We start from the raw sequence: 18,342 nt of genomic DNA on the forward strand, positions 1-18,342 counted from the left end.
AGGCTGGGCTATTTGACCAAGAAGGAGAGTGATGGGCTCCCGAGTGGCGCAGCGGTCTAGGGCACTGCATCTCAGTGCAAGAGGCTTCACTATAGTACCTGGTTTGAATCCAGGCTGTATCATGTCTGGCCGTGATTGGGAGGCGGCGTACAATTGGCCCAGCGTTGTCGGGGTTTGCCAGAGTAGGCTGTCATTGTAAATAAGAATTTGTTCTTAATTGACTTGCCTAGTTAAACAAAAGTTTTTTTAAAAGTGATGCATCAGATGACTTGGCCTCCACAATCACCCAACCTCAACCCAATTGAGATGGTTTGTTATGAGTTAGACCGCAGAGTGAAGGAAAAGCAGTCAACAATAACTCCTTCAAGACTGTTGGAAAAGCATTCTTGGTGAAGCTGGTGGAGAGAATTCCAAGAGTGTGCAAAGCTGTCATCAAGGCAAAGGGTGGCTGCTTTGAAGAATCTAAAATATATTTTGATTTAACACTTTTTTGGTTACTGCATGATTCCATGTGTGTTATTTCATAGTTTGATGTCTTCACTATTATTCTACAATGTAGAAATTAGTAAAAATAAAGAAGAATCCTTGAATGAGTAGGTGCATCCAAACTTTTGATTGGTACTGTAGGTGGAAGGCTAAGCTGTGACTGATCAATTTGTCTAATCCAAAACACATTTGAAAGTGTGACAAAAGTGTCAATAGCTGTGCCTTTTAGGCATACTGTACAGTCAGTCATAGGTTTTGTTGTTGTTGACATCTGCTGTGATGGCAGGAACCACGTAAGGTCATGTACTACCATTAGAGGGCAAAGTAGGGTACATTAAGCTACTGAGAGGAGGCTATGACCACACTCAAACGCATGAACACAGATAAAATTGTATTTGACGTACATCATTGTCCGTTTTTGTTCGTCAAAAGTACAACTCAAGTCAACTATTTGGCAACGGACTGTCAGACACAAAGTCTCAGTGTGCCGATGGCCTACAGGTACGACCACATTGAGATGCATGAACACAGATGAAATTGTATATGTCGTATATTGTTGTCCGTTTTTGTCTATCAGCCCATCTCTATTTTTTGGGGACCAGTTGTATACTTTAAGGCAACCATATTGTGCAACTATTTTATGGACAATCATCTATGTTGATATTCTTCTGGCAATAGATGACTCACATTCAAAAAACATTGGTTTAATCAGAATTTGCAGGCACAGCATCTCAGTGTGGCCATACCATGAGAGAACTACTGCCCGCACTCATTGAAGCCACGGAGTTCAAGGCCGACCGCGGTACTGCAGGCTTTGTTAGCAGAAAACAGAAAATATCAAATTGTATTTGTCACGTGCCGAATACAACAGGTGTAATGCTTTCTTACAAGCCCATAACCAACAATGCAGTTTTAAGAAAAATAAGTTAAGTAAAAAATAATGTAATGGAGGGCAAGGGAGTCTCGAGGTTTTGCTCGCCTGAGGTACAGTATCTCATTATAAGCTGTAGACCACACTATCTACCTAGTGAGTTTTCATATGTATTTTTCTTAGCTGTCTTACGTACCACCACAGACTGATGCTGGCACTAAGACCACACTCAATGAGCTGTATACCGCCATAAGAAAACAGGAAAACGCTCATCCAGAGGCAACGTTCCTAGTGGCTGGGGACTTTAATGCAGTGTAACTTAAATCCGTTTTACCTCATTTCTATCAGCATGTTAAATGTGCAACCAGAGGAAAAAAAACTTGCGACTACCGTTACTCCACACACAGAGATGCGTACAATGCTCTCCCTCACCCTCCATTTGGTAAATCTGACCATAATTATATCCTCCTGATTCCTGCTTAAAAGCAAAAACTAAAGCAGGAAGCACCAGTGACTCGGTCAATAAAGAACTGGTCAGATGAAGCAGATGCTAAGCTACATGACTGTTTTGCTAGCACAGACTGGAATATGTTCTGATGGCATTGAGGAGTACACCACATCAGTCACTGGCTTCATCAATAAGTGCATTGATGACATCGTACATACCCCAAACAGAAGCCATGGATTACAGGCAATAGCTGCACTGAGCTGCCACTTTCAAGGAGGGTAGAGCTGCCACTTTCAAGGAGCGGGACTCTAACCCGGATGCTTATAAGAAATCCCGCTATGCCCTCCGACGAACCATCAAATGGGCAAAGCGTCAATACAGGACTAAGATCGAATCGTACTACACCGGCTCCGACACTCGTCGGATGTGGCAGGGCTTGCAAACTAATACAGACTACAAAGGGAAGCACAGCCACGAGCTGCCCAGTGACACAAGCCTACCAGATGAGCTAAATTACTTCTATGCTCGCTTCGAGGCAAGTAACACTGAAACATGCATGTGAGAGCACCAGCTGTTCTGGATGACTGTGTGATCACGCTCTCCGCAGCCGATGTGAGTAAGACCTTTAAACGGGTCAACATTCACCAGGCCGCAGGATGGATTATCAGGACGTGTACTCCGAGCATGCGCTGACCAACTGGAAAGTGTCTTCACTGACATTTTCAACCTGTCCCTGACTGAGTCTGTAATACCAACAGATCCACAGATGATGCAATCTCTATTGCACTCCACACTGCTACCTGGACAAAATGAACACCTATGTGAGAATGCTATTCATTGACTACAGCTCAGTTTTCAACACCATAGTGCGCTCAAAGCTCATCACTAACACCTCCCGCTACAATTGTATCCTGGTCTTCCTGTCGGGCCGCCCCCAGGTGGTAAGGGTAGGTAACAACACAACCATCACGCTGATATTCAATACAGGGCCCCTCAGGGGAGCGTGCTCAGTCCCCTCCTGTACTCCCTGCTCACTCATGACTGCACGGCCAGGCACGACTCTAACACCCTCATAAAGTTTGCCGATGACACAACACTGGTAGGTCTGATCACCGACAATGACGAGACAGCCTATAGGGAAGAGGTCAAAGACCTGGCTGTGTGGTGCAAGGACAACAACCTCTCCCTCAACGTGATCAAGACAAAGGAGACGATTGTGGACTACAGGAAAAAGAGGGCCGAGTACACCCCTATTCTCATCGACGGGATGTAGTGGAGCAGATTGAGAGCTTCAAGTTCCTTGGCGTCCGCATCACCAACAAACCAACATGGTCCGAGCACACCAAGACAGTGGTGAAGAGGGCACGACAACGCCTATTCCCTCTCAGGAGACTAAAAAGTTTTGGCATGGGTCCTCAGATCCTCAAAGCTGCACTATCGAGAGCATCCTGATGGGTTGCTTCACTGCCTGGTATGGCAACTGCTCGGCCTCCGACCACAAGGCACTACAGAGGGTTGTGTGTACTGCCCAGTACATCACTGGGGCCAAGTTTCCTGCCATCCAGGACCTCTATACCAGGCGGTGTCAGAGGAAGGCCCTAAAAATTGTCAAAGTCTCCAGCCACCCTAGTCATAGACTGTTCTCTCTGCTCCCGAATGGCAAGCGGTACCGGAGAGCCGAGTCTAGGTCCAAGAGGCTTCCAAACAGCTTCTACCCCCAAGCCATAAGACTCCTGAACAGCTTATCAAATGGCTACCCCAGAATATTTGCATTGCCCCCCCTCTTTATATGCTGCTGCTACTCTTTGTTATTATCTATGCATAGTCACGTTAATAATTCTACCTACATGTACATATTACCTCGACTAACCGGAGTCCCCACACATTGACTCTGTACCAGTACCCCCTGTATATATCCTCGCTATTGTTATTTTACTGCTGCTCTTTAATTATTTGTTACTTTTATTTCTTACATTTTTAAGGTATTTTTCTTAACTGCATTTATGGTTAAGGGCTTGTAAGTAAGCATTTTTCTGTAAGGACTACTACATCTGTTGTATTTGGCGCATGTGACAAATAAAAATGTATTTGATATCCAAAAGTGTGTTTATATTTGGGGGCACAAGATAAATATAATATATAGTGTGCCTTTTATGTACTGTATAACTAGCCTAAATATGGTTTAGTTTACTTACCCACAGAATAAGCATAGTTGCTAAAGATTCAGCTTTTTTCCATTGAGGGTATCCTATGCTGTGGATATGCGGGAGGATGCAAATTGGCAAGAGACAAATACAGAAAGCTTGGCAGATTTGGTTACTGTTGATATCTGTTTCGGACAGATATGGTCTTGTTGTTTATAATAATAACAATATATTTTGGTTAAGGGACAGATACAATTAAAACATGAACACATTGAATCATTAACATTCAGATGCATTGCACCATCATGCTTTAACGTGCACTAATTTAAGTCCCATCGGCCCCTGGATGGGATTTAACATAGTAGAAAGGAAAAGTTATGTCATCTTGCTGAATCTACATTAAAGGCCCAATGTAGTCAAAATTCTGATTTCCTGAAACTAACACTACACAAGTGTGGAACATTTGATCAGTGTTATTTCCTGATAGTTACTGGTTGAAAATACAATCTACAACAGACTTTGCATGGGTGGAGTTATGGCCTGAGAAATTGTGTTTTTTTGTTTATTTTTTTACCATTGTAATGGAAAAATATTACTGTAAGGAACTTAATTGTTACCCAGAAATGATTTGATATTGAGATAAAAACGTCTGAATGCCTTATGTGACCCTGACATTTAGACAGTTACAACCAAATTCATGCATGTAATTTTGAGTATATATATTTTTTTGTTTGTTGCATAAATAACATAATATTGGTTTTTCAACTGTGATTAAATGTACTTCATGGTGCAGAAGTAGTCAAGAATAGCCAAGAGTTTACGTGTCACGCCCTGACCATAGAGAGCCTTTTTATTCTCTATGTTGGGTCGGGGTGTGACTAGGGTGGGTAATCTAGGTTGTTTTTTCTATGTTGGCCTCCTGGTATGTTTCCCAATCAGAGGCAGCTGTTTATCGTTGTCTCTGATTGGGGATCATATTTAGGCAGCCATTTCCACACTGTGTTTTGTGGGATCTTGTTTCTGTGAGCGAGCACTGCATGAACTTCACTGGTATTCGTTATTGTTTTTTGTTCGGTTCACTTTAATAAAAAGATGTCAAACCGATTTCATGCTGCACTTTGGTCCGAATGTATTTACGACGCTCGTGACATCACGCCATGACTCATGGAGGATGATGCCTGATAATAGCAAAGTTTCATTGAATTCGCCCCCCAAAAAGTTTAATCTAATTAGGTGTGTGTGTAGAAGCCTCTCTGATCTCATTAATTTGTCTCTGCCATGGCCTGTAATAATTGTTAACGTCCTTGAATTACAAAAAAAATGTCAATTTTGAGGGGAAAAGGATTAAACACCTTTGGCTCTGTACATACTCAAGTTGTACAACTGATGTACAACACATCTGGCACAACTGTTGTGATACAACAGAGTTTGTCTGCATAAAACTAATTACACAAGTGTTGTGGAGACACTGCACAATTGTTGTGTAAACATTTTGTGTGCAGACAAACTCTCCATTGTATCACAACAATATCAGTTGTATCAAAACCTTTGCATCAAGTAAGTTGTACATCAGCTGTTCAACCTGAGTGTGTATGGGGTCCCTCTCATCTTCCCTGAAATGTTATTACATCTGGAAAACTCATGTAGACTTCAGGGGAACTCCTGACTTTAAGTAACACTTTAAATCCTTGCCTTTTGGTCTATGATGATTTAATCTACAGTAGAATCTCAAAGATACAAACCTCAGAGCTAAGGACTGACTGGTCTACCAAACATTGTTGTGAAATACAACATTTATTAAATACAAAAATTGGCTTCTGTAGGCTAATAAATGTAGATGGGGTCTTACTCTATGAGTTGTCTTTAGGGGTATCACTCACAAGTGGGAATAAGGGAAAGAAGTCCAAAGCATGACATTTCAAGGAAGAATCCCTGTTGTTTAAAATATATTTAACTAGGAAAGCCAGTAAAGAACAAATTATTATTTACAATAATGGCCTACCCCAAAGACACTGGGCCAATTGTGCACCACCCTATGGGACTCCCAATCACAGCCAGATGTGATGTAGCCTGGATTTGAACCAGTGACTCCTCTTGCATTGAGATGCTGTGTCTTAGACCACTGCATCACTAAGGAGCCCATTTAAAAATTGTAAGCCAAGTAAAACTATATGCGGTTTTGAATAGAAATAAGAAATGTGAAATCAATTTCAGTAGGGACTCCTGAGTGGCGCAGTGGTCTAAGGCACTGCATCTCAGTGATAGAGGCATCACTATAGACCCTGGTTTGATTCCAGGCTGTATCACAACCAGATGTGATTGAGAGTCCCATACGGTGGTGTACAATTGGCCCAGTGTAGTCTGGGTTTAGCTGGGGTAGGCTGTCATTGTAAAATAAGAATTTGTTCTTAACTGACTTGCCTAGTTAAATTAAAATAATATTGATGAAGCAAATCCTTGATGGTGTTTCTGTTGTATTATTTAATACCATTCATTGTTATACAGTGGTTATATAGAGGGGCTAATCATTTTAACAATTTCATCTAACAGCAGAGCTTTCATAGGCTGGGCCAAAAGCTGGGGGCGGAGCCAAGCTTTGGGGGTTGTTCAGTTGCATGTAATGCAGGACAGTTCCTCAATTAGCATGGGACATGTCTCAAGAGGGTAGCGAGGGAGATGGTCTCATGCTTATCCTGCCCCCTTTCCTGCAGTGGCACTGCACAGCTGATAGAGAGAGAGTTAGAGAGGGATGGAGAGCAAGAGTGAGGGGGGTGGTTAAAAAGAAACACTCAGCCAGAGGCTCTCATCATTAGTACCTTAATAAATTGCTTGCAGGACACATGTGGCTGCTGCATTTGTGTGTGTGTGGATGTTATTTTCTTTCTTCTCCACTATACTTGTGTCCTCGGTCTCTCTCTTTCTCTCCCTACCCCTCCCCTTGTCTCAGTCACCCAGACACAGACACACGCATGCTCACGCAGAATCTCGCACAGTGGGCAGGCACGCACACACACACCCTTTCTTGAGGTTCTGGGAGCAGTGGCAGCTGCGGTGGTTACCGTTGAAAGACATTGGCCGTTGACTGGAGTTAGCCGTAGCCCTGTCGGTTGAATGAATGGATGCTCCAACGAGCCTCTTAGGATTGGATTCTCGTATTGGATTTTCACGAGAGAGGAGGAGGATATCTATTCTGGGATTTGTTTTATTTCTATGCGCTCCATCTTTTTTTTTCTCCCCACCCTTTCTCGGTGTGGTGTCGTCGAGGACGAGCGGGTCTTGCGCGGTGGATTTGGCCTCCGCTACACTCTGCAATCTATAGAGTTTTTCTGTGGAGGTCGGGGTAAAGGGCGCTATTCTTTCTCCTTTTTTCCTCAAAGGGGGGGGCTCTTTTGTTTTCCGGGGCTCGGCGGAGCGAGCCCTATAGTTCCCATGGTGAATTGAGCTATTGTGGAGAAGAGCCTCGACAGCTAAACTGCCGATTCTCTACCCCTCTCTTCCCCCTCCTCCACAAAAAAAACTCGATTCACCTGAATCAACCCCCCTCCAACCTTCCTTTCCCACACCTCCATCTCTCATCGCCATCCTCTCTCCTTGCCTCCCATGCCCCATTTCCTTCATCCTTACCCCTGCCACCCCTCCCCTCCCGCAGCATAGCGGCTACGTAATGTGCCTCCCGACGCATGCGAACAGGGATGCTACAAATGGTGGTTTGGACTGATCGCTGACATAAAAAAAGGGTGATGCCTCGCGCAACCAGCACCGCCTCCGCCGCAATGGATCAGCCTGGGAAAACGCAGCAGATGCCAATCCACCGCAGTCTGGATTGAGGGGCGGCTGTAGTAGTTTGCCTGTGAATGAGAAAACGTGCGTGTGTGTGTATGCAAGCGTGCACGCTGGTCCTCCGTCATGTCTCTCGCCTGATCCCTTGCACCGGGCATCCCTGATGATGTTTTAATTTATTTTTAATTTAAGGTTTATTTAACTAGGCAAGTCCGTTAAGAACAAATTCTTATTTACAATGACGGCCTACCCCGGCCAAATCCGGGCGACGCTGGGCCAATTGTGCGTCGCCCTATGGGACTCCCAATCACGGCCGGATGTGATGCAGCCTGGTGTGGGGGAGGCACTAAGCCTCTGGTCGGCCTCCCCCCGAACACAGTAGTAGCCCCGTGGCAAGCCGCTTGCCCCAGGGGTCGCTATGAAAAAGACCCGCAGCACTAATTTGCGGCGGGCCTGGCCCAGTTCGGACCTGTCCGAGCGGCTGCCGGAGCGCACCCGCTCCCGGAGCGAGAAGGACTTCCGTCTCCAGCAGAAACACCACCACACTCCCCCTCCTCCACCCCACATCTCACCAGGTCCCCCCCGGGGCTACCAAATGCCAGGTGAGTCTGACAGCACCCCCCACCACAACCACTACCATCCCTAATTCACCATCTTGTCAGATGTTGGCAAGCATGTGTGAAGTTGTACATGAGGGTTAGTAAGGTCTTGGTTTCTTCCAAGATCACATTTTTTCCAAGGCTACTATTGGGTTTCTATGGATATGGAATATGTGATGACAAAGGGTTGAGTTTGTGAGTGTCTGTGTTCTGTAATGCTTGTGAAATAAAAAATAAAAAAGTTTAAGTGACATAGTAAAAGGGTAAAGACAATATTGGAATTGAATGGTCCCAGGCAAGGATATTGCATCACGGCGGTTTGGTTATTTATTAATTAAAATGGTAATATTAGGATTTTAGTACAACCAAGGGCTAAAATGGTAAGCAATGGGATGTTGTTGGAGCTACAGCTTTGAAACCCTCCCATCACAGATTTTTCTTTCCCCTTGAATCATGGGTTGAGGTGTGAGTGATCTGCATATCCATATAGCATGCACATTTCTGTGAGATGCTTGTCCATCTGGTACTGTTGTGTGAAGTGTCAGATAGGACTGTGAAATGGGGTATAATCAATAATGTAGTTCATGGTCTATGTTTTTAATGACACCATGGTACGTTTTAAAGGGATATTTCACATTGCTTTTGTTTAAACAGCCAATCTAAAAAACAAAACATTTTCGGATGAAAATAATCTCTCCCGTTTAGCATATTTTCAATTTAATGTAGAAGTCATCTCAAAATAATTTAAAACCAAATCATTGTTGTGCAATACAATTCATTATATAGATGTTTTTGGCATGAAATATAAAAACATTCTAACCTTGGAGTTTGACTTTCATTGGCGTGACTTGTTTAAATTGTGATGTTTCATCAGACTAACTAGCTACATGATCTCCTTGCTTGACTGCTTGACAAGCTAGCTAATTTATTAGCCAACATCAGCAACCTATACTGAACAAAAATATAAACGCAACATGTAAAGTGTTGCTCCCATGTTTCATGAGCTGAAGTAAAAGATCACAGAAATGTTCCAAAAAGCTTATTTCTTTCATATGTTGTGCACAAATGTGTTTACATCCCTGTTAGTGACCATTTCTCCTTTGCCAAGATAATCCATCCACCTGACAGGTTTGGAATATCAAGAAGCTGATTAAACAGCATGATCGTTACACAGGTGAACCTTGTGCGGGGGACAATAAATGTGCAGTTTTGTCACACAACACAATGCCACAGATGTCTCAAGTTTTGAGGAAGCATGCTGAGTGCATGAATGTCCACCAGAGCTTTTGCCAGAGAACTGAATGCAAATTTCTCTACCATAAGCTGAATCCAAGGTTGTTTAAGAGAATTTGGCAGTATGTCCAACCAGCCCCACAACCGCAGACCACATGTAACCATGCCAGCCCAAGAACTCCACATCCGGCTTCTTCATCTGCAGGATTGTCTGAGACCAGCCACCTGGACAACTGATGAAACTGTGGGTTTGGACAACCAAATAATTTCTGCAGGGAAGCTCATCTGCATGCTCATCATCCTCACCAGGGTCGTGACCTGACTGCAGTTTGGCGTTGTAATTGACTTCAGTGGGAAAATGCTCTCCTTCGATGGCCACTGGCATGCTGGAGAAGTGTGTTCTTCACGGATGAATCCCGGTTTCAACTGTACTGGGGAGATGGCAGACAGCATGTATGGCATCGTGTGGGCGAGAAGTTCGCTGATGTCAGCGTTGCGGACAGAGTGCCCTGAGTTGCTGTGGGATTATGGTATTGGCAGGCATAAACTATAAACAATGAATACAATAGCATTTTATCGATGTCAAGTTGAATGCACAGAGATACCGTAACGAGATCATGAAGCCCATTGTCGTGCCATTCATCCGCCGCCATCACCTCATGTTTCAGCATGATAATTTACGGCACCATGTTGCAAGGATCTGTACACAATTCCTGGAAGCTGAAAATCTCCCACTTCTTCCATGGTCTGTACAGTATACTCACCAGACATGTCACCCATTGAGCACATTTGGGATGCTCTGGATCGATTACAACTGTACCCTATATGAATACTTCGTTCTTACCTTCCTTGAAGTAATCACAGACGTGAATTGGTTGGATCTGTGAAAGTAATAGGATGGTACCTTGCTTACAGCTAGCTACATGTGTGTGTACCTCCAGAAAACAAGGAAGGAAGGATGCATTTCTAAAGTATTGAAAGAAGTTCCTGGTGGTTCCTGTCCACTAAGCAAAATATAATTGACAATACAATAAAAAGGCATCCTTGTCTGACATTTAAGCAACGTTCATTTTCAGTTCTATGTGAAATTGTTTAAAATAAAGTCGGAAGTTTACATACACCTTAGCCAAATTCATGTAAACTCAGTTTTTCACAATTCCTGACATTTAATCCTAGTAAAAATTCCCTGTCTTAGGTCAGTTAGCATCACCACTTTTATTTTAAGAATGTGAAATATCAGAATAATAGTAGAGAATGATTTATTTTATATTTGATTTCTTTCATCACATTCCCAGTTGGTAAGAAGTTTACATACACTCATTTAGTATTTGGTAGCATTGTCTTTAAATTGTTTAACTTGGGTCAAACGTTTCAGGTAGACTTCACACAATAAGGTGGGTGAATTTTGGCCCATTCCTCCTGACAGAGCTGGTGTAACTTGAGTCAGGTTTGTAGGCCTCCTTGCTCACACACGCTGTTTCTGTTCTGCCCACAAATTTTCTATAGGATTGAGGTCAGGGCTTTCTGATGGCCACTCTAATACCTTGACGTTGTTGTCCTTAAGCCATTTTGCCACAACTTTGGAAGTATGCTTGGGGTCATTGTCCCATTTGGAAGACCCATTTGTGACCAAGCTTTAACTTCGTGACTGATGTCTTGAGATGTTGCTTCAATATATTCACATAATTTTCCTCCTCATGATGGCATCTGTTTTGTGAAGTGCACCAGTCCCTCCTGCAGCAAAGCACCCCATAACATGATGCTGCCACCCCCGTGCTTCACGGTTGGGATGGTGTTCTTCAGCTTGCAAGCCTCTCCCTTTTTCCTCCAAACATAACAATGGTCATTATGGCCAAATAGTTATATTTTTGTTTCATCAGACCAGAGGACATTTCTCCAAAAAGTACGATATTTGTCCCCATGCGTGGTCCCATGGTGTTTATACTATTGTTTGTACAGATGAATGTGGTACCTTCAGGCGTTTGGAAATTGCTCCCAAGGATGAACCAAACTTGTGAAGGTCTACCATTTTTTTCTGAGGTCTTGGCTGGTTTCTTTTGATTTTCCCATGATGTCAAGCGTAGAGGCACTGAGTTTGATGGTAGACCTTGAAATACATTCAACTTTAGATAGAATAAAGTATGGAAAATGTATTATTGCACTTCTGTTAGCATTTTAAAAGCTTCTGAGCTGGCAGTAATCATGTTCAATGGGTCAAATCAAGGCCAGTCCATTTGGGACTAAGTGGACCAAGCATTGATAACTATTTTTGGTCCAAATCAAGGCCAGCCCAAAAATCAATGGCCCAATAAAGGCCAGGGTGGACCAGCTTAATTTCAACCATTTATCAATTTACATGGACGTCCTGCGTCAGTCTGTACTCACTTGATGGGTGTAGATGGGTGATCTGTAGAAAACGACAGCCAAACCAGCAATTAGGTTGGTGAAAATAAGTCATTTTTAGGGATCAACTTTGAATCTCATTGGATAGTATTTGAATAATTAATGACATGTAACAGGATGAATTTGAATAAGTGACATATGATAATCAGCCTTTACTCACAGAAATTCCGTAAGACTTACATTTTTAGAGAATCATAACTTTGACAGGGTTTCTCCACCCGTCAACTGATTGTTAGCTGATTCAGAATTTGAAAAGTACACAAAATCATAGAGGAAATAAGAAATTTACTTGTCCCATTTTCTATGGGATCAAAGTGATTTACATTTGTGGAAAGTTATTTATTATTTGGATTGGTGATTCACATTTGCGAATACATTTGGCTTGATATTGATCCCATAATTTTCACCCACTCTATTAGTCTTATGTACAGGATGCGCATGGTATACACCGTCCAACGAAATGCTTACTAGCAGGTTCTTTCTCGTCAATGCAAAAACAATAATAAAAGATAAGATTACAAACGTAAAGTAAATGGCTCAGTAGAATGGAAAACATTTTAGCAGAAGTATAGTACAGGAAGACACAATTTATAGCACAATATTTACACGGGTTTTGGGGATTGGGGGACAAGTGCTAAAAGTTTGCAGTATTTAGCAATAATAATACGAGTCTGGTAGCAGCAGTTGTGATGTGTGTGTGTATAGCTGGAATGTGTCTGTGTGGGTGGGTGGGTGAGTGCGTGTGTGCTAAGGTGCGGCGAGTTAGTGCATGTGGTCAGTTAAAGTGTTCAGCAGTCTGATGGCTTGTAGATAGAAACTGTCTCTGAGCTTGTTGGTGTCAGACGTCATGCTCCGATACCATTTACCCGACGGTAAGGGAGTGAACAGCTCATAGCTGGAGTGTGTGGGGTCCTTGATGCTGCAGGACTTTCTCAGGCACTGCTTCGATTAGATGTCCTGGATGGGTGGAAGCATGGTTCCACTGATGTACTTGGACGTCTTCACCACCTGCTGGAGGGCCTTGCAGTGGTAGACAAAGCAATTCCCGTACCAGAACATGATGCAACCGTTCAGGATGCTCTCGATGGTGCAGTGGTAGTATTTGGAGAGAACCGGGAGTGGCATGCCAAATTTATTCAGCCCCCTTAGGAAGTAGAGGCGCTGTTGCGCCCTCTTGACAAGAGTGGTGGTGGTGTTGGTCCATGTCAAGTCCTCTGTGATGTGGACACAGAGGAACTTAAAACTGATGACTCTATCTACTGCAGTCTCGTTGATGGGGATCGGACCATGGTCCCTGCTTCCTGCTTCCTGAGGTCAACAATCAACTCCTTTTTTTATGATGTTGAGGGAGAGGTTGTTGTCCTGGCACCACAATGCCAGTTCACTTACCACTTCCTTATAGGCTGACTTGTGGTTGTTGGTTATCAGGCCTGCAACAGCAAACTTGATGATGGAGTTGGTGTCGTGCAAAGCCACGCAGTTGTGGGTGAACAGGGAGTACAGCAGAGGGCTGAGGACACTCCCCTGGGGGGGCCCTGTGTCAACATGTCACACATTAAGTTGCATGAACTTACTCTGTGTGCAATAATAGTGTTTGACAAGATTTTTTTGAATGACTACCTCATATCTGTACCCTACACATACAATTAATTATATGTAAGGTCAACCAGTGAATTTCGAACACAGATTCAACCACAAAGACCATGAAGCTTTTCCAATGCCTCACAAAGAAGGGCACTTGTTGGTTGGTAGATGGGTAAAAAAACAGACATTGAATATCCCTTTGAGCACAGTGAAGTTATTAATTACACTTTGGATGGTGTATCAATATACACCCAGTCACTCAGTTGCCAGAGAGGAAGGAAACCATTCAGGGATTTCACAATGAGGCTAATGGTGACCTTAGAACAGTTAGAGTGTAATGGAGAAAACTGAGGATGGATCAACAACATTGTAGTTACTCCACAATACTAACCTAAATGACAGAGTGAAAAGAACATGCATTGTGTTTGCAATAAGGCATTAAAGTTAAACGGCTAAAACAATTGCTAAGAAAGGAACTTTATGTTCTGAATACAAAGCATTATGTTTGGGGCAAATCTAACATAACACATCACTGATTACCTCTTTATTTTTCAAGCATGGTGGTGGCTGCATCATGTTATGGGTATGCTTGTCATTGGCAGGGATTAGGGTAGTTCTTTAGGATAAAAAATAAATGTAATAGAGCTAAGCACAGGCAAAATCCTAAAGGAAAACCTGGTTCATTCTGCTTTCCAACACACACTGGAAGAACAAATTCACCTTTCAGCAGGACAATAACCTAAAACACAAGTACAAATATACACTTAAGTTGCTTACCAAGACGACGACATTGAATGCTCATGAGTGGCCTAGTTACAGTTTTGACTTAAATGGCAAGACTTGAAAATGGCTGTCTAGCAATGATCAATAACCAAGTTAACACATCTTGTAGAATTCTGTAAATTATAATCTGCAAATATTGTACAATCCAGGTGTGCAAAGCTCTTAGACTTACCCAGAAAGACTCACAGCTGTAATCGCTGTCAAAGGTGAATCTAACATGTATTGAATCTTAACATGTAAATGAGATGTTTCTGTATACATTTTTTTCATACATATGCAAACATTTCTAAAGTGTATTTAATCAATTTTGAATTCAGGCTGTAACACAATTACATTTTGACTAAGTCAAGGGGTATGCATATTTTCTGAATGCACTGGCAGAAGCAGATGTGCTTGAAATCTAGCAAACAGATTCTAAAATTTGTTTGTCTTTATGAAGTAGAGCTGGGCCTGTTTTCCCAAAAGCATCTGAAGGCTAAATGTTATTTCTGGCTCAATTCTTGGCTAGGACCATGTGGACCTGGGCCCCAGCTGCAGTTGAGGCGTGGGTAGAGAAATCAGGCCACGGTAGTGCTGCGGTGTTAGCCAGCCCTCTATGTAGTAATACGTATAGAGGAGAGGGAGGAGGCTGCGCATGAGTAAGCCCTTGTTCCCTGCCTCCAGTCAGCTGTTTGAGTTGTAGAAAATCAGTCAGCCACTAAGATGACGCCTCTTAAGCCTCTGGAACTGGTACTGTATCTCTCTCTCTCTCTGTTACTCACTTCGGGCCAAATCCTAATTACAGTTACGTGCAACTCGAACGTTCATTCAAATATTCAGTATACAGTATATCAATGAAGGATTTGTGTGACAGTTTGAGCTACTCATCTCGTTGTCTCGCTCCACATTCATATACTGAACGAGGATAAAAAAGAATCACCCTCATTCTGGCCATCCCAGATGCTGACATCACTGACTAACCTCTGTAGGATTTCCTCAGGATGATTGTATTAAGGGTAGCAGAGAGGAGCTTGAGAGATGGAAGCACTAATAGCTCTCACTTCTCTGCATTCTTCAAACATGGACTGTACACAGGCAGCAGAGTTGTCATTGTTGATGTTCTTATTAATGACAATGCAAAAATCCAGTTGTTACTGTACAAATTAAGTTATTTTGCTTTTACGAGAAGCTGTAAATTCTAGATGGCATCAGAAAAATGAAGGAAATTTGGTCAAATGTGACGAATAATAATAGTAACACTGGTGTCCTGTCAGGCAAGAATAAATGAATGAATGCAAAGCTTAACTGCCCTGTTTTCGTCATTGGACCTGTGATAGCCTCAATAACCAGGTTTCCAATTACCTGACATGTGAAAAAAGTAACGATGGGCTGATGGAAACAGCAGGAAATGCCGGTACAATTTATAAATGTTGACAGAATTTGTTCGTTCGACATGATGGGGTCTTTTTGGTACGTGAATGGAAGTGTAGCTAATATTTTTTTAGCTAAGATATTTTTGTTCCACCTGTTTTCATCACTAGCTACGTTTCCATCCAAAAAAAGATATGTGCATTTACCAGCAGTGGTGGGTTTCCATCAAACTGCCTTGTTGCGAATAGCAAGCTGTGTGTAATGACTTATATACTTTGTCCTATAACGTTTAATTGATCAAATAAAAAACATAATTTCTTTGTTTTATTCTGTCAATGGTTTTGCCACAAAAAGCCTTGCGATAAATGTCAAATTTGCCCACCCTGGTCTTGGCACTTGCACTCACTGAACGAACACACTGAATTAACACTTATTTTAACTTAATATAATACATCAATAAAATCAATTTAGCCTCAAATAAATAATGAAATATGTTCAATTTGGTTTAAATAATGCAAAAACAAAGTGTTGGACAAGAAAGTAAAAGTGCAATATGTGCCATGTAAGAAAGCTAACGTTTAAGTTCCTTGCTCAGAACATGAGAACATATGAAAAAGCTGGTGGTTCCTTTTAACATGAGTCTTCAATATTCCCAGGTAGGAAGGGGCCTCCCAGGTGGTGCAGTGGTTAAGGGCGCTGTATTGCAGCGCCAGCTGTGCCACCAGAGACCCTGGGTTCGTGCCCAGGCTCTGTCGTAACCAGCCGTGACCGGGAGGTCCATGGGGCGACGCACAATTTGCATAGCGTCGTCCGTGTTAGGGAGGGTTCCGTATTTTATCTTAATGGGTCTAAATATTCCTGTTACATTGCTCAACCTTCAATGTTATGTCATAATTACGTAAAATTCTGGCAAATTAGTTCGCAATGAGCCAGGCGGCCCAAACTGTTGCATAGACTCTGCGTGCAATGAACGCAAGAGAAGTGACACAATTTCACGTGGTTAATACATGGCCTGCTAACCTGGATTTCTTTTAGCTAAATATGCAGGTTTAAAAATATACACTTCTGTGTATTGATTTTAAGAAAGGCATTGATGTTTATGGTTAGGTACACGTTGGAGCAACGACAGTCCTTTTTCGCAAATGCGCACTGCACCGATTTATATGCAACGCAGGACATGCTAGATAAAGTAGTAATATCATCAACCATGTGTAGTTATAACTAGTGATTATGATTGATTAAGTTTAATGCTAGCTAGCAACTTACCTTATCTTCGTGAGGCAGGTGGTTAGAGCGACTAGTTAACCGTAAGGTTGCAAGATTGAATCCCTGAGCTGACAAGGTAAAAATCTGTCGTTCTGCCCCTGAACAAGGCAGTTAGGCACTGTCCCTCGGCCGTCATTGAAAATAAGAATGTGTTCCTAACTGACTTGCCTAGTTAAATAAAGATTAAATAAAGGTGTAAAAAAATATATTTAAAAAATCGCCGTCCAAAATTACCGATTTCCGATTGTTATGAAAACTTGAAATCGGCCATTCCGATTAATCGGTCAACCTCTACTATATATACATGTAGTACACCAAACATTAGGAACACCTTCCTAATATTGAGTTGCATCCTTCCCTTTTGCCATCCGAACAGGCTCAATTCGTCGGATCATGGACTCTACAAGTTGTCAAAACCGTTCCACAGGGATGCTGACTCATTTTGACTTCAATGCTTCCCACAGTTGTATTTATTTGTATTCTTCCTGGGGTCCAAACACATTAAGGCACTTACACATGAAATACAATATAAAACAGTAGATAATAAAACATTATTACACCACTACATATCTACAATACCTAATGTATAATACCACCATATAACAATATTACAATGTACGTGTGTGTAGAGTGCATGTGCTAGCATTTGTGAGTGTACGCCTGTGTGTGTGTGTGTATGTGTGTGTGTGTGTGTGTGTGTGTGTGTCTCTTCACAATACCTGCTGTTCCGTAATGTGTATTTTTATCTGTTTTTAAATTGGATTCTACTTCTTGCATCAGTTACTTGATGTGGAATAGAGTTAGTTCCATGTAGTCCTGCCTCTATGTAGTACTGTGCGCCTCCCATAGTCTGTTCTGGACTTGGAATGTGAAGAGACCGACCTCTGGTGACATATCTTGTGGGGTCTATGATGTGTGCTAGTAGTTGTCTGGATGTCCTTTTGGTGGTGGACCATTCTTGATACACACGGGAAACTGTTGAGCGTGAAAAACCCAGAGCGTTGCAGTTCGACACAAACCGCTACTTCCATACCCCGTTCAAAGGTACTTAAATATTTTGTTTTGTCCATTCACCCTCTGAATGGCACACACACAATCTGTGTCTCAATTGTCGCTAGGCTTATCAATCCTTCTTTAACCTGTCTCCTACCCTTCATCTACACTGACTGAAGTGGATTTAATAAATTACATCAATAATGGATCATAGACTAAATATTAAAGAACACCACCGTTCGCGGCAGAGTAGTGGGTGAAACCATTCACTTCATAAAAATGTGTGATCTTCATCAAGTTTCCTTTTTATTATGTGCTGTCGAATTCATAGAAATATTTACTGCCACTGTAGTAAGGTGGGCAACACGAGGGGTCTTCAGACTTTTTTGTATTATTTTCCTT

The 18,342-nt window shown here is 42.3% G+C and overlaps 1 protein-coding gene across 2 annotated transcripts in view; it reads left to right on the forward strand.

Moving 5' to 3' along the window:
* LOC110534281 (storkhead-box protein 2) overlaps nucleotides 1–18,342 on the forward strand; it is a 60,512-nt gene that overhangs the window by 9,865 nt on the left and 32,305 nt on the right. The window contains exon 1 of one of the 2 annotated variants that reach the window (XM_021619046.2): nucleotides 6,851–8,331. The exons of the other annotated variant lie outside the window; for it this stretch is intronic. Coding sequence (XP_021474721.2) covers nucleotides 8,148–8,331 — 184 coding nt within the window. The 5' untranslated portion in view covers nucleotides 6,851–8,147. Of the gene's footprint in view, nucleotides 1–6,850; nucleotides 8,332–18,342 lie in introns of those variants that run through there. 2 annotated transcript variants of the gene reach the window in all.

Source organism: Oncorhynchus mykiss, chromosome 10, assembly GCF_013265735.2.
Source record: "Oncorhynchus mykiss isolate Arlee chromosome 10, USDA_OmykA_1.1, whole genome shotgun sequence".
Classification (NCBI taxonomy): domain Eukaryota; kingdom Metazoa; phylum Chordata; class Actinopteri; order Salmoniformes; family Salmonidae; genus Oncorhynchus; species Oncorhynchus mykiss.